This window comes from Nicotiana tabacum, chromosome 22 (genome assembly GCF_000715075.1).
Source record: "Nicotiana tabacum cultivar K326 chromosome 22, ASM71507v2, whole genome shotgun sequence".
Taxonomy (NCBI): domain Eukaryota; kingdom Viridiplantae; phylum Streptophyta; class Magnoliopsida; order Solanales; family Solanaceae; genus Nicotiana; species Nicotiana tabacum.
The window spans coordinates 102742007-102768106 of record NC_134101.1 but is presented as its reverse complement, the minus strand read 5'-3'; the positions used below and the strand labels follow the sequence as shown (position 1 = coordinate 102768106).

The window sequence follows — 26100 nt, the reverse complement described above, 5'->3', positions numbered from 1 at the left end:
CCCCAGGTATGTGCATGGTAAGATTATTCAGCGATTGATTGGCTTTTGAAACAACTTGGGTCACGTTCGAGGACGAACGTATGTTTAAGTGGGGGAGGATGTAATGACCCGACCGGTCGTTTTGAAATTTTGCGCTTCGATCGCCAGTTCTCGGGTATGATTTGCCCCGTGTGGTGTAATATGACTTATGTAAATCATTGGTTTGGGTTTTCAGGGAAATCAGAACGAATTTGGAAGAACAATTCTCAATTTGTAGCTTGAAATTTGAAAGGTTTGACCAAGATTTGACTTGTTTGTATATGATCTCGGATCGGAATTTTTATGATTTGGTTAGCTCCGTTGGGTGATTTGGGACTTAGGAGCGTGATCGGAATGCATTTTGGAAGTCCATGGAAGGTTTAGGCTTGAATTAGCAAAATTGAGATTTCGGCATTTTCCGGTAGATAGGAGAGATTTTGATATAGAGGTCGGAATGGAATTCCGAGAGTGACAATAGCTTCGTTGTGTCATTTGGGATGCGTGCGCAAATTTCAGGTCATTCGAACGAGATTTGATAGACTTTTTGATCGAAAACATAATTTAAGAGTTCTTGGAGTTCTTAGGCTTGAATCCTATGTTAAATTGGTGATTTGATGTTGTTGTGAGCGTTCCGAAGTTTTGAACAAGTTTGAACGATGTCAAGGGATGTGTTGGTACAATTGGCCGAAAATCATAGTTGTAGCAGGTCCAGAAGGGTTGCAGGCCTCAGAACTCACCCGCGCGGTCCACACAAAAAAGAAGTGCGGCCGCGGTATGTGTTGTGCGAACCGCACAAAATGAAGTGTGGCCGCGGTAGGTGCCATGCGGACCGCACAAAATGCTGTGCGGCCGCGGTGGGGAACGTTTCGCTGGTCCTACTTCGGAAGCTCATATCTTTTGATCTAAAAGAAATTTTGAGATGATTCAAAAATGAAAATTGTAGCCCTTCGTGTATAGTTTCTAGAAAGGTAAAGATATCGCAATTTGGACATTTGTAGCGAAAGTTATGTCCAAAATACAAAAGTCTATCATTGCAGAGGAAAGCCTGTGCGGCCGCGGTTATTTTGGTGCGGACTGCACTGGTTTTGTGTAGACTGCGGTCGATTTTGTACGGTCCGCAGAGGTGGAAATCTGTGGGGTACTTTATAAATACGAGGTTTTGGGTTTTATTTGATATTTTGACCTAGAGATCTCGGATTTTGGCGATTTGTTGAAGGTTTTTCAAGAAATTCATTGGGGTAAATGATTCTAACTCAGATTTAGCTAGAGTACATGAATCTATCATTGAATTCATCATTTAATTCGTGATTTAGGATGGAATTTGGGAAGAAAATTGTGAAATCTTTCAAAAATGTAAAATAATGATTAGAAGGACCAAACGGTATCGGAATTGGATAATTTTTGTATGGTTAGACTCGTGAGAGTATAAGGATTCTAGTTTTGTGAATTTTGTCAAATTCCGAGATGTGGGCCCCGGGGTCGATTTGACCAATTTCTGGAATTTTGCGGTAATTCGATTATTTTTGCTTGGGTTTTGTTCCCTTAACATATTGTGACGTATTCGTTCTGATTTTGGATAGATTCGAAGCGTATGGAGGCCGATTTGATGGGCAAAGGCATCGCGAGCTAGAGATTTAGCCAGTTCGAGGTGAGTAATGGTTGTAAATGATGTTCTGAGGGTTTGAAACCCCGGATTGCACATCGTAGTGCTATATTGAGGTGAGGCACACGCTTGATGATAAGCGTGAGGTCGTGTACTATTGGGGATTGTGACTTGGTCCGTCCCGATTGATGATTTTACCGCGCATTTGACTGAAACTTATATGTTATCATCATGGTTTGGGCTGATTGCCATATTTGGGCTTCGTGCCAACTATTTGAACCCTTCAGCGATTTTTATTACTATTTCCTCACTATTTTGACTTACTAATTGAACTCATTCATGTTATTTTTTACTGTTTTACTACTCAGCCATTTTTACTCCATTTTGAGACTTAAATGATATTTTCAATGATGTTTTGGGCTGAGAAATACTGTTTTACTAATGCTCAAGTGGCTTGTGAATATTTTTGATTGAGTAAGGCCGAGGGCTTAGTTGTGAGGAAACACTGATACTGATTTGAGGCCGAGGGCCTGAGATATGTACGCCAAGAGGTGGCTTGTTGATATTGTTTATGAGGCCGAGGGCCTGAGATATATACGCCACGAGGTGGCTTGACTAATATGAGGCCGAGGGCCTAGATTTGATGCCATGATATGGCTTGATATTGCGCTTGGACCGTAAGGGACCCCTCCCGGAGTCTGTACACCCCCAGAGAGCGCGGGTACCCATTGTGATGTGAGATATAGTCCGAGGGGCTGATATTGTTCTATGTGATAGCCCGAGGGGCTGATATTGTTCTATATGATTGCCCGAGGGGCTGGTACCGTTCTATGTGATTGCCCGACGGGCTGGTATTGTTTTGAGGTGTTGCCCAAGGGGCGGAGTTGTTGACATTGAGCTCGAGGGGCGAACCTTTATGTGTTTATCTTTCATATTTACCTGTCATTTACCTGTTAAACTATGTTATTTGTGCCTGAGGGGCGGATTTCTGTGCTTATCTGCACTAACTGTTTTGCATTCATTTGCGTACTGTTGAAAAAACCATTTTCAAAGAAGTTTAAACTGAGCTAAGATGTTTAAAGAGATTTTATAGCTTCACTGCTTTCTTACTGGTTTTTGAACTGCTTCTATACAACATCTTGATATGCTTTACGTGATTTTTTGCCTTCAGTCTTTATTTACATTTGTTACTCACTAAGTTGGAGTACTCACTTTACTCCCTGCACTCCTGTGTGCAGATTCAGGCGTTGTTGGTACCGCTCCTGAGTGCTATACCTCCAGCTTCAGGCGGGCTTTCGGAGATTTCGAGGTAGCTGTTGACGTCTGCAGCCCCGTGTCTCTACTCCCTTATCATCTCTATCTCTTTTCAGACATCTGTACTATCTTATAGACTTAGCAGACTTGTAGTATGAATTATAGACGCTCATGACTAGTGACACCCCGGTTAGGGCTGTGTTGGGCTGGATTTCCGCATTGTTATCTATATTCCCGCTATTTAGTATTGTTTAAATCATGTTTAGACTATTTTTATGTTGATTAACTGCTTTAAAAGTTGAGTTAGGTTGAACTGGCTGGCCTTGTCTTCACGAAAGGCGCCATCACGACTGGGTTCGGGGTTAGGGTCGTGACATCTATTGAGCCCATAAATGTGCATAACTATTGGATATGATATATTCGATTATGGAAGTACAAATCCAAAGATGCCCACTCTTGCTGAAAGGGAAGATTTTGATTGATATGGCCACTACGAGGAAAATAATAAGAGTAATTAACTTGATATAATTGATAAATTACACCAAAAGTGCAGAACATCTTTACTTTCACACTGTAAATAATTTAGCTCCGTTTTAAACTCAATATTGTTTGAGAAAACTAATTGGAAATGTACGAGCAAACTGGATATCATATCTCTATGCAATAAAAGTTCCGGTAAGTTTGAAATTAAGATTCGACTACCTAGTTATATACAACTACAATATCATACCACTTAAATATAATTTTTATACATATTTTACATAATACGTTTTCTGTATATTTTCTATCTGATTTATACATAGTAAATATAAATTTCATACAACTAATTATATATAATACAATTTATCTACAATTTTCATATATTATTTCTACCTAGTTATATACAACTACAATATCATACAACTTAAATATATTTTTTATACAATATTATTCAGCTTTCATGCAATGTTTCAATAAAAAAAAATATAAATAATATAATACAATTTTTCTACAATTTTACTACAATTTCTGCAGTATAATGTATGACATGTTTTCTTCTTCTTCTTCTTCTTCTTCTTCTTCTTCTTCTTCTTCTTCCAATCTGAAATTCAGTCAAAATCAAGTCTAATCTTCACCAAAACATCCTTAAAATTGAGATATAAACTCCAAACCATATTTTCAATTGTTTGCAACAGTACCCAATCCAAACAAATAATAATTTTTGAAAACCCAAATTGGAATTCAAAGCTTCAAAGCTTTTTAATGGCTGTCAATGGTAGAATTGATGCTATCTTTTTCTTTGCTTTACATTACTGGAATTAGGGATTGGGAGATAGAGAGAGACGTAGAGTGAATTCCCAATTATTTGCAATAACACTCAATTCAAACAAATAATGTTTTTTGAAAACCCAAATTCGAATTCAAAGCTTTAAAGCTTTTTAATGACTGTCAATAGTAGAATTGATGCTCTCTTTTCCTTTGCTCTACATTACTAGAATTAGGGATTGAGACGTAGAGCGAGAAAGATCACAGGAGAGGGAGCGCAGGAGAGAGACGGAGAGAGACATGAGGGAGAGAGAATAAGGATGAGAAATAATTGATTCCTAATATAAAGGGATACTCATTTAATTTTTAAAATATGTATAATTAGTAAATTTATATATAGGAAGTAATTAAATTAAAACTTGAGTAGGAAGAGTAATAAGATTTCCACTAATATATAGGCATGTAAAAATCCTTTTTTTTATTACGTTACATTGATTACGTTATCACTTGGCTTCCAATCAAACGCCTTATAGTATTCCGTGGGCATTGAATAGTTGGAGGGTATTATGGTAACGTCATACAAACCGTAGATGTCAGTGAATCCATACCAAACGTCCCTGCAGTGCAGGCAACACACTTGCACAACACAAGTCCGCCTTTCCCCCCCTTCTCTCTCTCTCGCGCTCTCTCTCTCTCTAGGGTTAGGGTTTCTTAACGGCGTTATATTTGAACCCTTGAGAGATCAAATAATGGTGCAGCAAATCCCCTTTTTGTGTGAAAAGCTCTTTAATTCAATCCGTCTTCACTCCTTCAGCTCAACTATGGCTTGATTCTGCTCTTCTCTCGGTAACTTTTTATTTTATATTTTGAATTCAGTTTTACGGTGTGCTTCAATTGGTGTTTTTATCTTCTTCTGTGGAAATTGGCTATTTTAAAACTTTCTGCATTTAAGAATATTAAGTTCCAAAATATATGTATTTGCTTATTGCTTTATTCTTAAGTTGCTTTACCATTAAGTCATTTTGAAATCTGGGTGTCGAACTTTGTTATTTTTTCACTTGTGCTTATTTGATCATTGGAGTGCTGCTGACATTTTGAACTGATTAATTTTCGACTCCATTTTTGTGCTTTTGTTAAGAAAGATGTGTTTTTCCTTTCGTTTTATCAATTAGTCAAGGTCGTGGATGACTTGAATAATTTTGCAACTTGAATTGTGTGTGGCCATACTGGTGTACTGGAGATTGATAAGCAAATTGTGTTTAAATTTTGAAAAGAAAGAATGGTATTCTCTCCTCCCTGCATTTTGTTTTATTTTGAAACTACACTGTCAGATTGGCACAACTTTTATGCATTCTATTTCTGGTGAAGGTGGCATTCCCGATACGGAAATGTATAATGTTCCTGAACAAGGACATGCAGATGCTTATATGGTAAAGTTTGGGGCTACTGATCACTAATGGACTTTCTTAAGCATCTTTGCCTTTAACATGTTTTATTCTTGAATGTGGTGTTTTGTAATGATAGAAGATTGAATCCTTCTTTTAACAGATTCAAGGAACGGAGCCAATGCAGATCACCAGTCCGCTGCTTCAAAACTTTGAAACTATGTACAATGAAGAACTGCGCGAGTTTGTTGTTGATCAGGGATTATATTATCCTACTACCACCAATTATGGCTACCTCTGTACAGGTACAGGATTGCGTAAATTTCATTTGAGATGACATTGATTGCCTCAATACACTCAATTAGAATTATTTGACTTTGTTAGGATTTGAATCGCCCAGCGATTGGGATGACCACCAAAGAATTTTTGGTCTGGATGGTCAAGATATTCAGTATATGGTTAGTTCATTCTCAGTTTTATGTCTTATTAAAAAATAATTTCTTCAATTTTCCTGTGGTCTCTTTCTTAATTGTATTTGCTAACATCGTGTTTATTTCCATTTCAGGGTGCACCAAATGAAAATCTCCCATATATGTATTATACACCTAACTATGGATATGCAGAGTCTCTGTTCAACCCGTACAACCCTTACATCCCTGGTGCTGTAGCAGGGGTTGATGGCTCATATTTAGGAGCACAACAGTACTATGCTATCCCATCATATGAAAGCAATGTGTCTTCTCCTTCGTACTTCCCCGTGGTGCTACCGAGTACATCTGACGTTATGGTGAACAGAGCAGACACGATAGTTGAGAGTACTCTATCTACTGCTAATAGAGCTAATAGAGCCGATGTTTCTCGTCTCAAGCATAATTTGTCTTCAGCATCTCCAACCTTCACCCCAGCTCCATTAAAGCTGGCTTCAGGTCATAATAGTTTTAACAAAGGATCTGGAATTGCAAAATCTAGTGGTAGATCAGGCAAGCAGCCCATGATGCATGGAAATGTTGCTTCTGATAGGTTCTCTATTCAATCCTCGGAAGTACATGCTGTAAGGATTTGTCCTAGTTAGTGATATTTCCAGTATTGTGTTTTGGCTTTTAAAAGGGAGGGCATTCCCATAGATTTATCTGTGTTGTGGAAGCTGAATATATAGAGAGTGATTGAATCACAACTACTATATCTAAATGGTAGCTAATCAATAGTAAATGAGACAATAATAAAAAGGAACACCAGAAGTTTACGAGGTTCGACAAAATTTGATTTTCTGCCTAGTCCTCGGATACAATCAACTCAAACTTTATTTCACTCCAAAAAATACAAGTGAAATATTACAAGAGAGAAAGAAGACTCAAATGCCTTAGGAGATAAGAAGGCAAGTGAGAGGTGTTTACAAATGAACAAAACCGTTGCTATTTATAGAAGGGAAATGGCCTTAATAATCTCATGCATGACATCACATAAACTGTGATCATACAATGTAAATGCATGAAAAATGCATCTACCAATTTCCTCCTAAAAGGAGGCTTCCAAATGTTCACACTAGTTTACATTAATCTTACCAAATTTAACAAATCTCCACCTTGGCAAGATTCCACTCTTTCAATTTTCTCTAACTAATAAATTTTGATTGTTGTCAACTTCAATCTTCAAAGTTCAACAATGTTGTCAAGTTCAAACAATGTTGAAACTTGATCGCAGTCATCATTTTTGTTAGCATATCGGCTGAATTGTCTGTAGTCCGAATTTTTTGCACCATGACTCCACCTTCTATAATATCTCGTATAAGTGATATCGAACATCAATGTGCTTTGTCCTTGCGTGATAAACTTGGTTCTTTGCTAATTGGATAGCACTTTGACTATCACAAAATAGTGTGATGTTTTCTTGATCAATACCAAGCTCTCTAAGCAACCCTTGAAGCTAAGTTGCCTCCTTTACAGCCTCCGTAATTGCCATGTACTCTGCCTCATTAGTAGACAAAGCAATCGTTGACTGCAAAGTAAGCTTCCAACTAACAGGTGCATTTGCAAAAGCGAAAACATAACCAATAGTTGATCTATACTTGTCCAAATTACCTGCATAATCTGAGTCACAATATCCAACCAGATACCAGCTATCTTCCTGCTCAAAAATCAGTCCAATATCTATAGTATTACGAATATACCGTAGAATCCATTTCACATCTTGCCAATGCTCCTTTCCTAGATCATGCACATACCTGCTTACAACTCCGATAGAATGTGAAATATCAGGTCTTGTGCAAACCATTGCATACATCAAGCTACCAACGACATTTACATATGGTACTCTTGACATATACTCTCGTCCAGCTTCATTCTTCGGCGACATAGCAACAATAAGCTTAAAGCGAGGAGCAAGCGAAGTGCTAACCGACTTCGTGTTCTCATTCATGCCAAATCGATTTATTACTCTCTTCAAGTATTCTTTCTGAGATAGACAGAGTTTCTTTGAATGTCTATCTCTTTTTATCTCTATGCTCAGAATTTTCTTCGCCTCACCCGAGTCCTTCATCTCAAACTCCTTTTTTAGTTGAGTCTTCAACTTCTCAATTTCCTCTTGACTTTTGGAAGCTATCAACATATCATCAATGTATATGAGAAGATATATGAAAGATCCGTTTTCAAGCTTGCGCAGAAACACACAATGAACGTATTTGCTTCTTCTGTACTTGTGCCGCAACATAAATTTATCAAATCGTTTGTACCATTGTCTAGAAGAATGTTTCAATTCGCACAACGATTTTTCAAGTTTGCACACCATATTTTCCTTTCCAACAACTTTGAATCCTTCTGGCTGAGTCATATAGATTTCCTCTTTCAAGTCTCCATGTAAAAATACAGTTTTTACATCTAACTGAACTAGTTTCAAATTCAACTGTGCTACCAAAGCCAACAAAATTCTAATGGAGGAGTGTTTCACGACCGGAGAAAACACCTCATTATAATCAATTCCCTCCTTTTGAGCGTATCCTTTGGCCACCAATCTTGCTTTGTAGAGAACATCTTCTTGGTTAGGAAATCCTTCTTTTCTTTGCAAATACCCATCTGCACCCAATTGCTTTCTTTCCCTTCGGGAGATTGGTCAATTTTCATGTGCGATTCTAATGAAGGGACTGCATTTCTTCATTCATGGCAATCCTCCACTTATCTTTTTCCGATTGGATTGCATCTTTATAAGTGGTAGGAACACCATCAGCTACAATTGAGGCTTCACAAGCCACCATCTTTATGAGACGAGCAGGTTTCTTTATTGTTCTTTTGGGCTTGCTGGTTGCTATTGACTGAAGTTGTTGTTGAGGTTCCTGAGTTGGAATCTCCCTCTCCACTGGCTCTTCTTCCAGAGAAAAATCTTCTGTTGTTTCCTCGTTTTCTCCATGTGTTGGAAAAATTAATTTTCTCTCGAACTCCACCTGCTTTGAAGCACCAACAGTTTGTTTGACATCTTCAACTGTTGCCTTATCTGTTATGGCAGACTGAATATAATTTTTCTTGTCTCTAGACACCATAAGCGGTATCCTTTGACTCCAGAAGTAATCCCCATAAATATAGCTTTCTTTGCTCTCGGATCCAATTTTGATTCTTTCACATGATAATATGCAATTGAGCCAAATACATGCAAAAAACTATAATCTTCAGTAGGTTTTTCATACCATTTTTCAAATGGAGTTCTGCAACCAATAGTGGCAGATGGTAGACGATTAATGAAGTGGCATGCATATGTTATTGCCTTAGCCCAAAATTCTTTGCCTTAGCCAGTATTGGATAACATACACCGAACCTTCTCCAGCAAAGTTCGATTCATACATTCTGCCACTCCATTCTGTTGTGGTGTATTTCTGACGGTGAAATGTCTCAAAATGCTATCATCTTCACAAATCTTATTGAATAGATCATTTTTGTAGTCTTAACCGTTGTCTGAGCGAAAACACTTTATCTTTCTGCCTTCTCTATCATCGCCTTCCATTTGAGAAATATTCCCAACACCTCATCTTTGGTTTTCATCGTATACACCCACACTCTCTGGGAAAAGTCATCAATAAAGGTTACAAAATAGTGTTTTCCACCTAATGAAAGTGTTTTGGAAGCACCCCAAACATCAGAACGAACATAATCCAAAATACCTTTAGTATTATGGATAGCTCTTCCAAATTTAACTCTTTGTCTGTGTCCCCTTGATACAATGCTCACAAAACTCCAAATTACAAGTCTTTACTCCTTTTAGTAATCTTTGATCTGATAAAATTTTCAAGGATTTTCCTCTAACATGTCCCACGTACATGTGCCATAGCTTGGTTGCTTCTGCCTCCTTGTCATCAGTGGATGTCATTGTCACTGTCTCAATAACTGTACTACCGTGATAGTGGTACATGTTATTGTTTCTCCGAATTCCTTTCATTACCACCAGTGCACTGGAGCAAATTGGTCCGGCAGGTCGGACCAATTTGTTAAATTTGACAAGATTAATTTGAACTAGTGTGAACATTTGGAAGTCTCCTTTTAGGAGGAAATTGGTAGATGCATTTTTCATGCATTTACATTGCATGATCACACTGATGTCATGCATGACATTATTAAGGTCATTTCCCTTCTATAAGTAGCAAGAGCTTTGTTCATGTATAAACACCTCTCACATCCTTCTTATCTCCTAAGGCATTTGAGTGTTCTTTCTCTCTTGTAGTATTTCACTTGTATTTTTGGAGTGAAATAAAGTTTGAGTTGATTGTGTCCGAGGACTAGGCAGAAAATCAAATTTTGCCGAACCTCGTAAACTTTTGGTGTTCCTTTTTATTATTGTCTCATTTATTATTTATTAGCTACCATTTAGATATAGTAGTTGTGATTTAATCACTCTCTATATATTAGGCTTCCGCAATTTGTGAATTTATTATTTTTTCTTTCTGCTTTAATGGAAGTGTGGCCCATGGATCGCTTCCTAAGTTCATATCTTAATCCTTGGACAGGGTAAACTTTCTCAAGCTACAGGATGTGTAATGCATGGGAAGGCTTTGTCTAATCATGTTCAACTGAGAGCTTCTGTTCCTTTGAGTGGCTCGTTTAATCTTGGATCTGATGCTCATGAGCGAGCTAGTGCAGGAAAAGGTGGATCCAAGTTTCTGTATGGGACAGTGCCAAATGATGTGAAAGTTAGTTCTGATTCATTGAACGAGCAGAATCGAGGACCTAGGACCAATAAATCAGAAAATCAATTGGTTGTTAAGGCCTACACGACAAGAGCAGGAAATGTTAATGCACAAGGGAATATTGTAATTCATGCTGATGAGTACAATAGAGATGATTTTGTGCTGGATCTTTTGAATGCTAAGTTCTTTGTTATTAAATCATATAGCGAGGATGATGTGCATAAGAGTATGAAATACAATGTTTGGTCATCTACACCTAATGGAAACAAAAAGCTCAATAGCGCTTTCGAAGATGCTCAGAGAATTGCTGCTGGAAATCCAAGAGGCTGCCCAGTATTCCTCTTTTTCTCGGTGAGTGATTACTACTCCCAAGTTTGGTCAGTTTTTAAGCATGTAGCAAAGCTATGATTATTCAATTGTCTGCTTGATGCAAAGATCTTTTCATTGTTCAAATAAATTGACTAAATTGGTTTGGTTTTTAAATATGAAATGAAGGTGAATGCTAGTGGGCAGTTTTGTGGTGTTGCGGAAATGACTGGCCCTGTAAACTTCTGTAAGGACATGGATTTTTGGCAGCAAGATAAGTGGTCTGGTAGCTTCCCTGTGAAGTGGCACATGATAAAGGATGTCCCAAATCATAACTTTAGGCATATTATATTAGAGAACAATGAGAACAAGCCAGTGACTAACAGCAGGGACACACAAGAGGTTTGTTACTTATTTGGCGTACTGTGATTCTTATTTTTTTAACTCTTGTGTTTCTATTGATATGCTGTCCTGTAATTCGTTTTCTATTGGTTGACCCGGAAATATTAAGTTGGTCGACTATGTGAACATCTTTAGGAAGTTTATTAAAGCCATATTCAAGGAACTGCAGTTCCATAAATTTGCATAGGGGCTTCCAAGGAGGTGCTTCTCCCTAAAAAGTATTGGATATTGGCTTTGCTCATATATTTTCTCATGATTCAGTGCTGCAGCATTTACTTGTTTTCTTTAGTCTTTCTCTTGTTTCTTTATGCAGTGCTTATGTGGAAAGATTATCTTCATAAGCGAATGTAATTACATGAAAATTCAAATATTCTTGGTTGTCCTGGTAGATAAGAAAAATAGGCGGGAATACACTGACGAAGTCATCTAGGATGGGCCTGAATGCCTGATTAACTGAGTGCAGGATATTTTGTTACCAACTAATTTCTACATTTTGGATGGTTTTTTGGAAAATGTTTTATTGTCCCAATGAAACTGGCCTTTTTCCCCAAAAAACTTGACCTCTTTTCTTGAATTATTAAAATTTGTCTAACAATTCGAACAAATATAAACTAATACTGCGTTATATTACTCTAACTTGATTTGATATCCTATCAGCTAGCTGTTTCACTTTCCACGAACATTTTTCTTCCAAACTCATTATAACTGGTTGTTTATTCAATTACTCAGTCTATTTATCAGGATGGACAAGGTTTCATGGTACCAACAAATACCTTCTGCAGAATATGCCTTTTTGTTGTACTTGTTAGTTGTTACAAAAATGGATAGAATTCAGTCCTCTAGACATGCAAATAATCCATGAACCCCAGTACATGATCTAATGCATCAATAGCTTTTTTGTTACACCAAAAATACAAGTTTTGTGACATTTGAACTTCAGCAAAGACAAGGGTGACAACTTATCCTCAAAACTTCTACTATTCCTCTCTATCACAAGTTGCCCTAAGTATGCATTGTGAAATACTTTTTCTATAAGTTCTTATGCTCTTCTCCATTGTTCAACTCAAATCGCCATGATAAATTTTCATATTTCCATGTATATATGCATAGAAGAAACTTTAGTTACACATAATAAGGAAGGATGTCATGAAGAGTACGAGGGGAAGAAAAAGCTTGTGGTGCAGATGTTATCCCCATAGAGATTTGGAAATATGTTGGAATAGTATAACTTATCAAGCTATTTAATGCTATATATGTGATTGGAAGGTTGCCTGGGGAGTGGCGAAAGAATACATCGATCCAATATATTAGAAAAGAGATTCAAAGTTGTGCGATTAAACATGGCATTGAAATTATAAGCCATATGATAAATTTTTAAATGACAGAGCATAAACGTGGGGACACTAAAAGAATGCCAGAGAGCCAATTTAAGTTATGCCTAGTAGATCTTTAGTGCAGGCTATATATTCTTAAGAAGATTGATGAAACTTTATAGGGAGATGGAGGACTGACATATGGTATTCACTGGCCTAGAGACAAAGCTTGTGATACAGTGCCAAGAAAAGTCCTTTGATGATGCCATATAGAATTTGCATTGACGGAGGCACGGAGCTGTTTATTATAGGAATAGTGGTTGGACATACAAAGGATTTCCTGTAATTGTCACCAGGGATATGCATTGGGCTGGTAGTTGGTGCTTGCTTACCCATTATGTACGTAGGATGGGCTCCCATGCTGCATTTTGTAATAGAAGACAGAATTTACGCGTTGCATGTTTAGCCGTCATAAGAATGTGAAGGTGATGTGGGATTAGATGGAACTGAATGCTTAAACACAAAGAATACAGATAACTAGGCTCAACATTCGATGAGAATGTTATTATAGATGAAGATGTAGCACATAATCAAAATAGGATGGTTGAAATGGAGCAGTGCTATTGGAGTGTTTTCCCACAAGATGATATCTACAAAAGTGAAAGACAAGTTCTAAAGAACGGTTGTAAGACTGACAATGTATATGAGAGTGAATGTTGGCCCTTTAAGGTCTAATATATCCAGAAGATGAATTTCGCATAATGCGGATATTTAGATGGATGAGCAGAATTAGAAATGATCATATTCGTCAGTAACTGCAAGTAGCGCACACAAAAAATAAAATGAGAATGTCACTTGATTGTTTGATCTTATGGATGTGCGCTATTACAAGATTAGACAAAATTGGAAATGCAGTATTCGGCAGAGAGTGCAAGCAACACACTTAGGATAAAATAAGAGAATGTCGCTTGAGATGCATTGGTCCGTAGGTGTCTATCCATGGTGATTAAAAGTATTAAAAGAGCACGAGGTAAACCAAAGATCACATGGAAGTTGTCTAGAAGATTTCTAATATCTTAAAATTCATACAGAGTTAGGGTACAACAGAGTACAAAATAAAATAAAAAAAGATTCACATAGGTGGCACCAATTAGTTGGAATCAAGGCTTAGTTATGTTGGTACGCTTCTTTAAGTCCAGTTCTTCGGTAGTGTCTCTTAGCCTTCTTATGAAGTTTCCATTCCGATAGAAATTGTAGAGAATTTCTGGTGTTGGACAGCCTAAAATCGTGAATATTGGATTGAGACGGGTCCAAGTGAAGGGACATGGTTGTGGTTATTCATATTACCGATCCAACTAGCTTGGGATTGAGACATAGTAGTCTTCTGCTCTTTCTTAGTCCATTTGAGCTTGCATCGAGTCTTTCAAGCTCCGGGCATCACCCATACTACCACAAGCATTCTGAGAAACACATTGAATTTGCCAGATGAATCTGCAATGTTAATAAGTGTTTGACTAATCACTGTTTTCCACAAAAGTAGCATATACTGCATAATTCCATATGCCTTGTTTGAAATATTATCATGTGTACAGGAAGCCTCATGGAGTGTTATCTGTCCTAATCCAGCCACTTTTGTTGGTGCATCATATAATGTGCTAAAACTTCCATGGCCACTGATACTCTCCTAGTGCTGCCTTCAACAACCACTCATAGCTTGATTAAGCTGATAAAACCCTATCCCTTTAGCCATCTATTGCATTGAGTCTAGTTTATTGTCCTCTAGCTCCATATCTTTGAATCTGGAAATTAGTAGACTGACACTCAACTATTCTGTCCGTTGGCTATGAACTCAAGGGGATTTATGCTCATGTTTTTTTTTATCAGTGTTATTAAAAGCCCTCGCTTCATCGCTTAAAGCGATGCAAATCAAGGAGGTGTTGTTCTTCATTGAAGTGTGCGCTTCAAACAATGACGCATAAAGTGATCCAAACTAAAACTGAATTTTTTCTTTAAATTTCAACTTTGAGGAGCTGATACATTGTCCTATATTGGATGGTGAAATAAGTCAGTCTAGTTATAATTTGATTGTTATAGTACTAAATTCATATTTGTTTTTATATGTTTTTGTTTTTCCATAAATTGTGCGCTTCACTTCAAGGAAGCATGTTGCTTCACTTTTCGCTTTTCGCTTCAAACCCTGTGATTCTGTTGTGTTCTTCTGCACTTTTCGCTTTTTGGAGCACTGCTTTTGATTATATTGCAGTTGTTTATCTGTTTTGGGTCTATGTCGTATATTTCATTTTTGGGTCTAGGAGAAGTTTATAATGGCATTTTATGTGAACTCGAGGAAAGTCATTGATGTTCCAGATAAAACAGAAAGTCTGACGTCATTTGTTAACATGCAGATACACTACAAGAAAGGCATCGAGATGCTGAAAGTATTCAAGAATTATGCATCAAGGACATCTTTACTAGATGACTTCATGTATTATGAAACTAGGCAGATGATCCTGCAGGAAGAGAAAGCCAAGTTGCTAATGAGGAGCTATAAAAATCCATTTCTTGTGCCTGTATTAGATCCTCCACGCAAGCTAAATTCTATTTTTGATTTCCCTTCCCGTGAAGGTGAGACAATATCTAAGCACAATGATTCCGAACAATCTGAAATTTGTGCAGTTCCTGCAGAACTGGATTTGAAAGATTCCAAAACCAACAGGGGGAATGCAAGTGATGGTGACAAATTCGTGGTAGATGGAGATCCCAATACTGGGAGTGTGTTGAGGATTGCTTCCTTAGCAATCAATCCAAAGGACTTGAAATCTCAGCCCCCAGAAGCTGAATGCTCTACTGCTATCACTCTGGCAAGTGGGGAGTCGGTTGATGTTGTCACTGTGGGGTCTATGCCAGTAAACGTTAATGGATTTGCTGAATCTTCTGGTTTTATATCAATTGGAACAATTCCACTGGACCCTAGAGCTCTCCAGCGTGACAAGGCAAGTGGATCTGGAAAAATTGTTCCCAAGTGATGCAAGCATAATGTCCAGAAGCATTGAACAGAGTTATTTTCCAGCTGTGTATTATAATATTGGTGCGCTCATAGTTGATCTGCAGTCACTTTTCTGAGGAATTATGTGTTCATTTACCTTTTCCTCAAGGGTGCGGTGGAGGTTCTAATTTTAGGTTGTGTTGGAGTCGGATGGTTGGCAGAGATTTTGCTTTAAATACAATGTAAGTTGTCCCTTTTGTCATTTTGTTTCAACAAATTCAGGATATGAAATCCTGTCCTCGTCATTATGAGGAAACAAAGAAAAATAGATATATACTCAGCACAATTTTTTCTTTATTTGCTGTATACTTTTGAGTGGAAAACAGAAATACGTCCCCTCTATCTCTCGAGAAAAAGAAAAAGTAAAAACAGAACTTTTCCATTTGCAGCTCATTAATGGACAAATGTAATTCTTCTTTACTTCTTTGCTGAATGAAATTTTAGACCTTCTCATGATGTTATGCAGGACAGTGCAACTGCTGCTGATGGGAATGCGTCCAATGAAATTTGTGATTGGTCATTGCCAAGAGCAACCTCAAAACTTAGGGCATTTTAATTGCAATAAACGCGTTTAGTTATTCAAATTACAATATTGCAACAAATTATAATTCTTCTGTAATCCGCCCTTGTCCCAGCTGTCGTATCCGCTCAGTTATTTCACTTGTTGATGAGGATGATGAAGTCTCCCCCCGTGATGGGGACCTAAGGCCCCACAAGAGGAAGGCTATTGATGTATTTGGGGGGGGGGGGGGGTTGCAGGAGTCCCCATGGCTGTCGATTCGGTGGAGGATGACTTCACTCTTCGAGAGACGGCGAAGATATTCATCGGAGACAATGTTGGGGTGACTTCTGAGGCCTAACAACGGGAAGACGCGAATACGACATGCTGGTGTGTCCCGAGGAGGAGATGGTCGTGGAGAGGACACTTGGTGACATCTCCGTGTTTGCGAGGCAGGAGGAGGCTTCATCTTCCAGGGCGGCAACGGATGCTTCTCCGCGGCAGTCGAGGACAGAGGAAAGGACGTCATCGATGAGGGCGATGAGTCAGGTTCCGACATGGACCCTGACGATCTTAGGATGATCGATGAGGGGCTCACTCAAATCGAGGTGATGATTAAGGGAGGCTCTAGGACTATCACTATCCCAACGGATCGTGATTTGTTGCGAAATACCGAGGAGGTGCTCCCTGCTCTCGGTTCTCTCTGCTCCGATGCCGAGGGCGTCACCCTAAAGGAGATAACTGACAGTACCCTGTCAAAGAACATTGTCGATCTCGCTCTCAGTGTAAGTATGGTTGTTGTCTGTTCTTTTCCTTTTGCTTTAACTTATTTTTAAGTTCTAACTTTCGCCTTTTCTTTGATTTGCAGACGCTCATTTTGGAAATTGAGAGTGCTCGGAGGGAGAAGAGACGTAAAGAAATTTACGTGAAGTTGAAGGGTATTTACGAAAAGTACCATAGAAAGTACGGGACCTTCGGAGGCAACTTCGCGAAGAGAGTGACGTACCGGCCTTGAGAGAAGAACTGAAGAAAAAGGATGAAAAGCTCATGGCGGCAGTGGAGAGGTTCAACGTTCTTGAGGGAGCATTGAAGAGAAAAGAAGAACTCGAGCTAAGTAAGGGTGTGTAGGCCCAATGCAGCGATCTTCAAACTCGGCTGGTTTAACTGCGAAGCCAGTTGGACGGGTGCCAGCTCGAAATCGACACTCTCAGGGGTAGGTCGTCGCGAAGCAATAGTTGCTCGAGCAGGCGGAGTCTTCCCGACTAGATGCTCGGAGAAAGGTTGACATCCTCAAGCTAGCGAATAGGACTCTCCCCTCTGGGCGGGATAATGTTTTGTCAACGGCTAGAGCTAAAGAGGAACGACTTGAGGAGAGGATTGGGGAGCTGGACAAGGAAAACTCTGAGCTGCATGATCGAGTTGTTGCTCTTGAGGCCGAGAAAGCCCAGCTGCTTGCGCGACCCTTTTCATCTAATGCTTCTGAGTATCCTAACATTCCTCGGGAGCTGTACGAGGAGTGGATCCACGTTGAGGCGCGACTGGATGTGCTCCGTGATTTGAATACGGTGGGATCTATTTTTGAGACAGCCCTCGAGGATGCTCGAGTCAAAGCTCGTGAGGCTCGGCTCGCTTGTGATTATGATCATGCTACACCCCAACCTGGTTCCGAGGAGGATGAGGATAAGGGTGTGGACCGGCTTGCGGACGGTGCTTGGTTTGACTCCGCTTAAGGTCAAGGCAAGGATGAAGAGGGCGTCGAAGGTCGGGATGGTGATGGCCACTTGTTTTTGTTTTAACTTCTTGTATTTTATTTGTTGGTGTCTTCGTGCGGTTTTTGTTAGAACTCTTCGTCTGAATACCAAAGCTGTCTTTTGTTTTATACGCACCTTTTTCATTCCTGCATTTTGTTTCTGTACTTGCATGTTTTACTTTTGTACTTGCATATTTTGCTTCTTTATTCCCTTTGCTTTTATCCTCTAGATGGCCGTAGCCGTTGGGCCGAATAGCCGTATGCCGCATCGGCTCTTTGTTTGAATAAGTCGAGTATGTCTCTTAGTTGAGATGTGGCCACGGATCGATAGGTGTTTTTCGATTTTGTCGAACATACCTTTAAGTTAAATTGAGGTCGGGGGCCGATAGGTGCTGTTCGAGCTAGTCGAGCGTTCTTTTAAGTTAAGTCGAGGCTAGAGGCCAATAGGTGTTGTTCGAGCTTGATCGAACTTAACCATTCATTAGGTTGTAGCCAAGGGCCAATAGGTGTTGTTCGAGCTTGGTCGAACTTAACTGTTCATTAGAGTAGTTTCGATAAATGTGAATTTCTATTTCTTTGACGTTGTTTATGATTACATTATTTTGCCCTTGGGCAATTTTTGGAGAAAGTTACAAGTTTTGGGTGTAGCCAGTCCCAATATATCTAGTGTCTTCATTGTTCGACTTGGAGAATCTTGACAAATATAGACCGTTATAAATGATATTAAATTTGACATTTAACATACATATAGTTTCTTGAAAATATATTAATTGCTAATCATGTATTTGTAATATTGTAAAGATAATTGACAAATAATTTATAAATTAATTAAAAAAACTAAAAGTACATATTTTTGTAAGAATATCCTGGACCACAGGTTTGATAAAAAGATTAATATTTAAAAATATAACGTCATAACATTACTCAAATATTTTAAGAAAAAATAATCTATCAATTCTAACAGAAAAATGAATGACGTGCAATCTGAATTAATAAGTTAATACTACTAGAGCAAATAAAATAGAATTAAAAAATATAACATAAATTTAAAATCCAAAAAAATTAACATAATACTCTTATGTAATATTGCAACATAATATAAAATAAGTTTCAAAATAATTTAAGTAAATATAATTCAACAGAAAAGGAAGACATAAGTTCTGTAACCTCATTCAATAATGAGATTTTACTTTAATGATATCACTCATTATTAGCCAAATTTATTAATGACTCAGTGTTTCTACTATTATAAGGTGTAGTTTCAAAATTAGAATAATAGTATAATTATGGTAAATGAAGAAAATAAAAAAAATAAAAAAATATGAGCAACTACATGGAATGACAAAAAATAAAAGTTGAAAAATGAGAATATTATTTAAATGTTAAAAGCTAATCTATCATCTTAACATAGTTAAGTTTGCATATAACCTCATCCAATAACAAAGTTCAACTTTAATGACAAGTTTGTAAATGACTCATTCTTTCTAAAATTACGAGGTATAATTTTTTAGAAAAATAGAATAATAACATAGCTAAGTATGATTAAAAAAAATAATTACAAAGAAATAAAATATGAAAAATTATATAGAAACACGTGAAGTAAAGGTTGGTAAATGAACAATATGGAAATAAAAGATAAATAATGTAAAAAGAATAATATATGAAAAAAAGAATTAAAAAAGTTAGAATAAAAAATAAATTAAAAAGAAAAAAATAGAAATAAAAAGTAAATTTAAAGGAAAAGAAAAGAGATTCAGAAAATAACCTTGTAATTACACCATCATGTAATAACCATCAATTCTCAACCCCCCTTAAATTGCAGAGTGTAATTCCCCTCAATTACATTCAATTACATGCTGATCAAATAATTACTTGTTTAGATAAATATATCAAAACTATCTAATTACAATCAATTATATCCAAATTTAATTACAGCGTGACTTTCTAAACAAGCCTTAAATCTACCTACAGAATCCCAATACTTCTTTGCTGGTGAAGTTAGTTCTCTGCTTCATCAAAGCCCTTCGCTAATGGAAAAATATTTTATTGGAGGTTGCCTGGGACTAACATTATTTCCTTTGATCTGAAAACAAAAGTATAAAGTTAGTGGTGGTTGTCCGTATTTTTCCTATGCCTCCTAAATATTTTGGCTAGTTCCAAACTTTGGCGAATATGAGATTCTTTCTTATGCCTGTCCTCTTTTTATTACTTCTATAAGTTATTAAAAAAAAGTTACAGAATGTAGACCCATATATTAATTAGTACATTCTTTGTTTTTAATCTCAAATTGAAATATTTGGTTTACTATTTTAAAAGAGGAACCTATTTAGCATTTTATATGGTTACAAAATGTGAAAAGTTGGGTATTCTTGCACCTTTTTTATTTTTGTGATTTCTCAATGCTCAACTTCACATTTTATTAAAAAGAGTTATGATATGATTTCACTTTTAGTTAAATTGATAGTTTCTATCTATCATAGATGTTTTAGAGATAAGAAGAATATATGTTGTAAGAAACTTGTCAGTAGAAAATGTTATTGTTTGACCCAAAATCTAGATATAGGTTTAAACAATTACATTTTCTAATAGAAAAGAGTTAATCTTAGCTAGTATTAATATCCAAAAAGATCGTTTAACTGGTTTCGTTGCAAAATGTCGCAAGTTTAGTTTTCTTAGCAATAAATGTGCAACGATGGACAATATTTAATAGCCCAATAACAAAAAGAATAGCATTGAATAGTAATAATGATATACAATGGTATTTATATAAATACATGTAAGTGAGGTAACCGAAAAAGGGCGAAATTCTGTGATATTCTTTCTTGACAATGATAAATGACTGATGTACCTTTGAATATTCGGATTCTTCTTTGATCGGGAGAGGGAGGTTAGACACAGATTTGGAGAAAAGGTTATGCAGTAAAGCATGAATCTGTAAAGAATGTCGATTTGTTGTTCCTTACAATGAGTGTCCAATCCCTCTCTGTACCTACATATCTTTCTATTTATAAAGGCACATGGACCACAAAAAACCCTAATAGTACGGAAGGGAGGAATACCCCCTAAACTATTCTCTATAATATCTTCTCTCTAAAACTAACCGTTACTGCCCTTTTAAAAGGAGTGCTCGTCCTTGTCCCTCTACCGAGTCAGCTCGACCTCGTTTTCATTCTCGTCCGATCACTTTGACCTTGTCTTCGTACTTTGTTGAAAACACATTGATGACGTGTGGTAGCCTTCGAAGGTTCTCTTAATGTTGACTCACCTCACACATAACTAGGATAATTTTTAGCCCATAAAGTTAGTCCCTCCGCTTGATGAGATCGTCTTTGTGGGCGAATTCAATGAGAAAATAATAGAATCCATGGTTGTCTTCGGGGTCGAGTTCGTTGAACACATAATGACGGTCGTGATCGTTGTGACAAGTAGGCGACGTGGCTTTTTGTAGGCCGCATATTTTAAACCCTTAAATTTCTCGGGTGATTCGCTGGAACCATCTGGTGCAAGAGAAGGAGACGTCATGATGTCATTGTGGGTTCTACATTTCAGTACCAGAGAAGTTAAGGAAACAATGTTTGATTCACATAAGGTCTCTTCAAAGTGGACATTTTGGCTGTGGTACTATTGGATGCTGAAGAGGGAATACAATGGCGTATGGGCTTAGGATGACGTGGTCTTATACTAGGATTTCTTGTGGCAAGTTGAGGATTGTGGTGTTCTGGCAAGGGAAAGTGTTAATTTGAAGGCAATTGAAAAGAACTCAGGAAATAGGACAGCTTGGTGGTAGATCGGATCAACATGATAATGGGTTTAATCTGTTCTTTTGGTTCTTATGATGTGGTGAGTCTCTACAGGTGTTTGTGGCAATACTCTTGAGTTTGGCGACCTAAATGACTTAGTTGAGTTAGAGTGATTCAGTTCTGATGGCTTGGTTATATGCATATGGGTTCTGTAGAGTTCTCGACGATTTCTACCATGGTTTGAGATGGATATTTTTAACTAGCATGAAGAGTATGTTGCGCGTGGTGATTTTCTCCTAGATGGGATCAAGTGGAAGGTTTCTGACTGATCGAGTGTGTATTCTACTTATGGCTCAGAGTTGATAATGGGGTTCTTGTATTTTCATATGATGGCATGATAGATGGAGTGCATCGTATTGAGGGTTGCATGTACTAAGTTGCAGTCCAGATTTTAAGGGAAGGTCATGAGTCTTAGACAGTATGGATGATTTCAAATGCTTAGATGAATGCTAGTACTACATGGTAATTCCTAAGAAGGGTGCGCATTTCAGAAGGCGCACTATGTTTGACTTGCGGATGCTTCATTGGTATTGTGGTACTCGCCTGGTTGTTCGACGACTGATATTCAGATTTTGATATGTGGCGCAGATAATTATAGAAGTATTTCTCGTGGGATGATTGTGTATGATAGATGTGTTAGTCATTGGGGTAGTGGAGTTGGGATCGACTATGATGATTCATATGTTTATGGATTTGAGACTGAGAGTTCTCATAAGCAGATTGTTTCGTCGTTTCGGACAGTGAGGATTTGGACAAAGTTAGCCAGATGGTAGCACAAGTTATGGTTAAGTCATTGTGGACTTTTGGCGGGCTATTTATCCATTTGGAGATGACCAAGGTTGATTTGAGGGCCTATGTATAGGCCCAATGAGGAAGTGTATTCTACACCGGGTCGGATTTGTTGACTCAACACTGTGATTGTTGAGAGATATGTCATTCGGTTAGAGTTAAGCTTGTTCGTGTTACGATATGTTATATGACTTTCTCTTCTATGCTACAATGGGTTGATATCTGTTGGTTATTTGCACATATGATGCGGTTCTGTTTTGGGCCTTGTGGCGAAATTCGAGAGAGATGGTGTCATGACCCGAATTTCCCACCTTCGAGGCCGTGATGACGCCTAACATTGAACTTGCTAGGCAAGCCAACGTCACAGTTTATTATACCTTTTTCCTTTATCTATCAGATATAAGTGATTTAGCAAGATGAATTAACAGAAATAAATGCGGAAGAAACATTTTGAAAGCTTAACTTGAACATTAACAAAATCCGAAATGACATCTACCCAGAACTGGAGTCACAATTCACGAACTGTTTACGATTACTACAAATAATGGCCTGAAAGAAAAATATACATCCGTTTCGAAGGAAAAGTTAAAAAAAAATACAGTAAAGATAGAAGGGGATGCTAGGGCCTGCGGACGCCTGCATGACTACCTTGGGTGTCTTGAACTGAAGGTAGAACCTTCGAACTCGAATCAGCCACTAGCTCCGAAATCTGCATAGGAAGTGCAGAGTGCAGTTCAGTATAACCGACCCCATGTACTGGTAAATGCCGAGCCTAACCTCGACAAAGTAGTGCCGAGGCTACGGCGGAGCATACAACATATTCAATCTGCAACAGTTTATACTAAACAGAAAGGAAATACAGAATGTACATAAATAATAACTGACAGTAAATAAATTCGGAATCCAATTGTACCACTACTATTTTTCATCTATAACCAATCCTTAGGAGCTTTTCAATATCTCAATAATAGACTTTCAATAGAAACACATGCCCAGAAACATAACTAATGCAGCGCGCACTCCGATCCCACCATATAAACAACATCAGTATGAAAAATTCAACAATAAAAGTATCATTATTCAACAGCAACAGTATCAACATTTTCCCTTATTCCTCCTTGTTGCAACGCACAACCCGATTCTACATGTCCTCCCTTATTACTCCTTGATACGGCGTGCAACCCGATCCCACCAGACAATCATTTTCCTCCCTTATTCCTCCTATTGCGGCGTGCAACCCGATCCCAACATATAAATATATCAACACCAATCACAAAGAGAAAATACCAAGAATTTCACAGGTTGAATCAATTTCCACATTTCTACACTTCAACTCGAATAAAGGGGTTATCACTACGATTACGAACTTCACCCATGAAGGCTAAACAACAAGACCAACCAAAGTGCACCAACAACTCAACACAAGCTAACAATATAACTAAATAGACCCATGAATCAATTAGACACTCCAAGTATGAGGACAACAGTTAATGTAAAGCAATTAGGCATGGAGACATTTATGGCAAAAAGCAATTAAAGCATAGAACAATTAAGCAGGTAGCAATTAAGACAAAGAATGATATAATAGGAAACAGGGAAGGGAAACAACTAAACATAACAATTTTGGTGGCGCATAGGTACTTGTCACCAGACCTATACGCCACACACATGAAATTTTACATAGCAAATAAGTCGGGGATTCCTATTCCCTCAAGTCAAGGTTAGACCAAACACTTACCTCAAGCCAACGGGTAATTCAACACTCAACCACCGCTTTACCTCTCGATTCCACCACCAATTCACTCATACCTAGCCATAATTAATTCAATAACATCAATAAATGCTAAATAAACCAATTCTAATGCATGAATATGAATTCTCAAATGTTTTCCCCAAAAAGTCAAAAATCGACATCGGGCCCGCTTGGTCAAAACCCGAAGTTTGAGCCAAAACCTAATTACCTATTCACTCATGAACTCAAATATGTAATTAGTTTTGAAATCGGACCTCAAATCGAGGTCCAAATCCCCAAAACTTGAAAATCCTAACTTCTACCCAAAAACACCCAATTTCCCATGAAAAACCCTTGATTTTGAAATGAAATAATGTAAAAAGATGTTATAGATTGAAGGAAATAAGTTAGAAATTACTTACTAATGATTTGGAAAAAAATCTTTCTTTGAAAAATCGCCCAAAAGAGTTTAGGGTTTGAAAGAGTTTTAAAAATGGATGAAATCCCGTCAAAAATCCCACTTATTAGGTGCAGAAGTCGCAATTGTGACCAGGGGTTCACAATTGCGAACCCTGAGAATTTCTGCTACCTTCGCATTTGCGACTGCTGGGAATATCTGAGAACTTCGCATTTGCGAAGAAATGCTCGCAAATGTGAGCAAGGCTGGCCAGGGCATTTTTTGCAATTGCGATCAGCCCCTCGCAATTTCCAAGCCTGTTGGGCTCGCAATTGCGAAGCCTGACCTCGCAATTGCGAGATCAGAGCCTACAACATCGCTGAACCCGCAACAACTATTTTTCTAAGTCTAAATTCACTCCGTGGCCTATCCAAAACTCATTCGAGCCCTCGCGGCTCCAAACCAAACATGACATGGAGGTCTAAAAATATCATATGGACTTGCTCGTGCGATCAAATTATCAAAATAATATCAACAACTACGAGTCAAACCTCAAATTCATGAAATTACCCAAGAACATTAAAATCTTCATGTTCTCAACTATAGGTCTGATTTGTACCAAACCAATTTTGATTCTTACTAAATTTCACAGATTCAACTTAATTATTATTTTAAGCTTGTACAGGACTCCGGAACCAAAATACAGGCCCGATACCATCAAGAGAACACATCCTTTCACTTCTAATAGTCCTTATATTTTCCAGCAAATAATTTTCTTTAAAAATTCTTTTCTCAGTCTAGGGACCTCGGAATTCGATTTCGGACATAAGCCCAAGTCCCATATTTTACATTGGACCCTACGGGACCGTCAGATCATGGGTCTGGGTCTGTTTACCAAGAATGTTGACCAAAGTCAACTTTAATCAATTTTAAGGGCTAATTTCATTATTTTTCTTAAATTTAACATAAAATCTTTTCGGAAACGCGCCCAGGCTGTGCACGCAAATCGAGGTGAGATAAAAAGAGTTTTTTCAAGGCCTCGGAAAGTAGACTTGACTTCTAAAACGAAAGATGACCTTTAGGGTCATCACAGATGGTATTTGGGATGTCGAATGATTGATTGCACCTTGGTTATGGTCTTTCCTATTGGTGGTATATTGTGGTAACTGTTTTCCCGTGGTTGTGGTCCTGACCTTCATGTGTTTGTTGTTGATTTGCATAGGGTTGTGGATTTTGAGCATTATAGCTCGAGGTATTTCATATAAACCGGTGTTGCACTGCGGCAAAGTTATGTTGGGATATCATCCTTTGCATGAGGTTCGTGTGTTTTAGTCCTACGTTGTGCGATGGGTTCATAGCCTTTTTCTTGTGGTGGTATTTGTTGAACTTGTGGGACG

The 26100-nt window shown here is 37.9% G+C and overlaps 1 protein-coding gene across 4 annotated transcripts; it reads left to right on the top strand.

The window, feature by feature from the left end:
• The first annotated feature begins 4675 nt into the window (after positions 1 to 4675).
• Positions 4676 to 18114, top strand: LOC107808296 (YTH domain-containing protein ECT4-like). Of its 4 annotated transcripts, none has more exons than XR_001653111.2 (10): positions 4680 to 4966; positions 5489 to 5550; positions 5669 to 5810; positions 5890 to 5963; positions 6071 to 6556; positions 10490 to 11020; positions 11165 to 11377; positions 15096 to 15918; positions 16208 to 17020; positions 17104 to 18114. XR_001653111.2 is itself a non-coding variant. In XM_016632803.2 (8 exons), exons 2-8 carry the CDS (start codon positions 5509 to 5511, stop codon positions 15714 to 15716), a joined length of 2109 nt encoding a protein of 702 aa, XP_016488289.2. In that variant the 5' UTR covers positions 4676 to 4966; positions 5489 to 5508; the 3' UTR covers positions 15717 to 16192. The 4 variants fall into 4 exon arrangements, 2 of the variants coding, with proteins under 2 accessions (XP_016488289.2, XP_016488290.2); XR_001653110.2 differs by having other exon boundaries at positions 16203 to 17020; XM_016632803.2 differs by lacking the exons at positions 16208 to 17020; positions 17104 to 18114 and having other exon boundaries at positions 4676 to 4966; positions 15096 to 16192.
• Positions 18115 to 26100: the final 7986 nt, after the last annotated feature.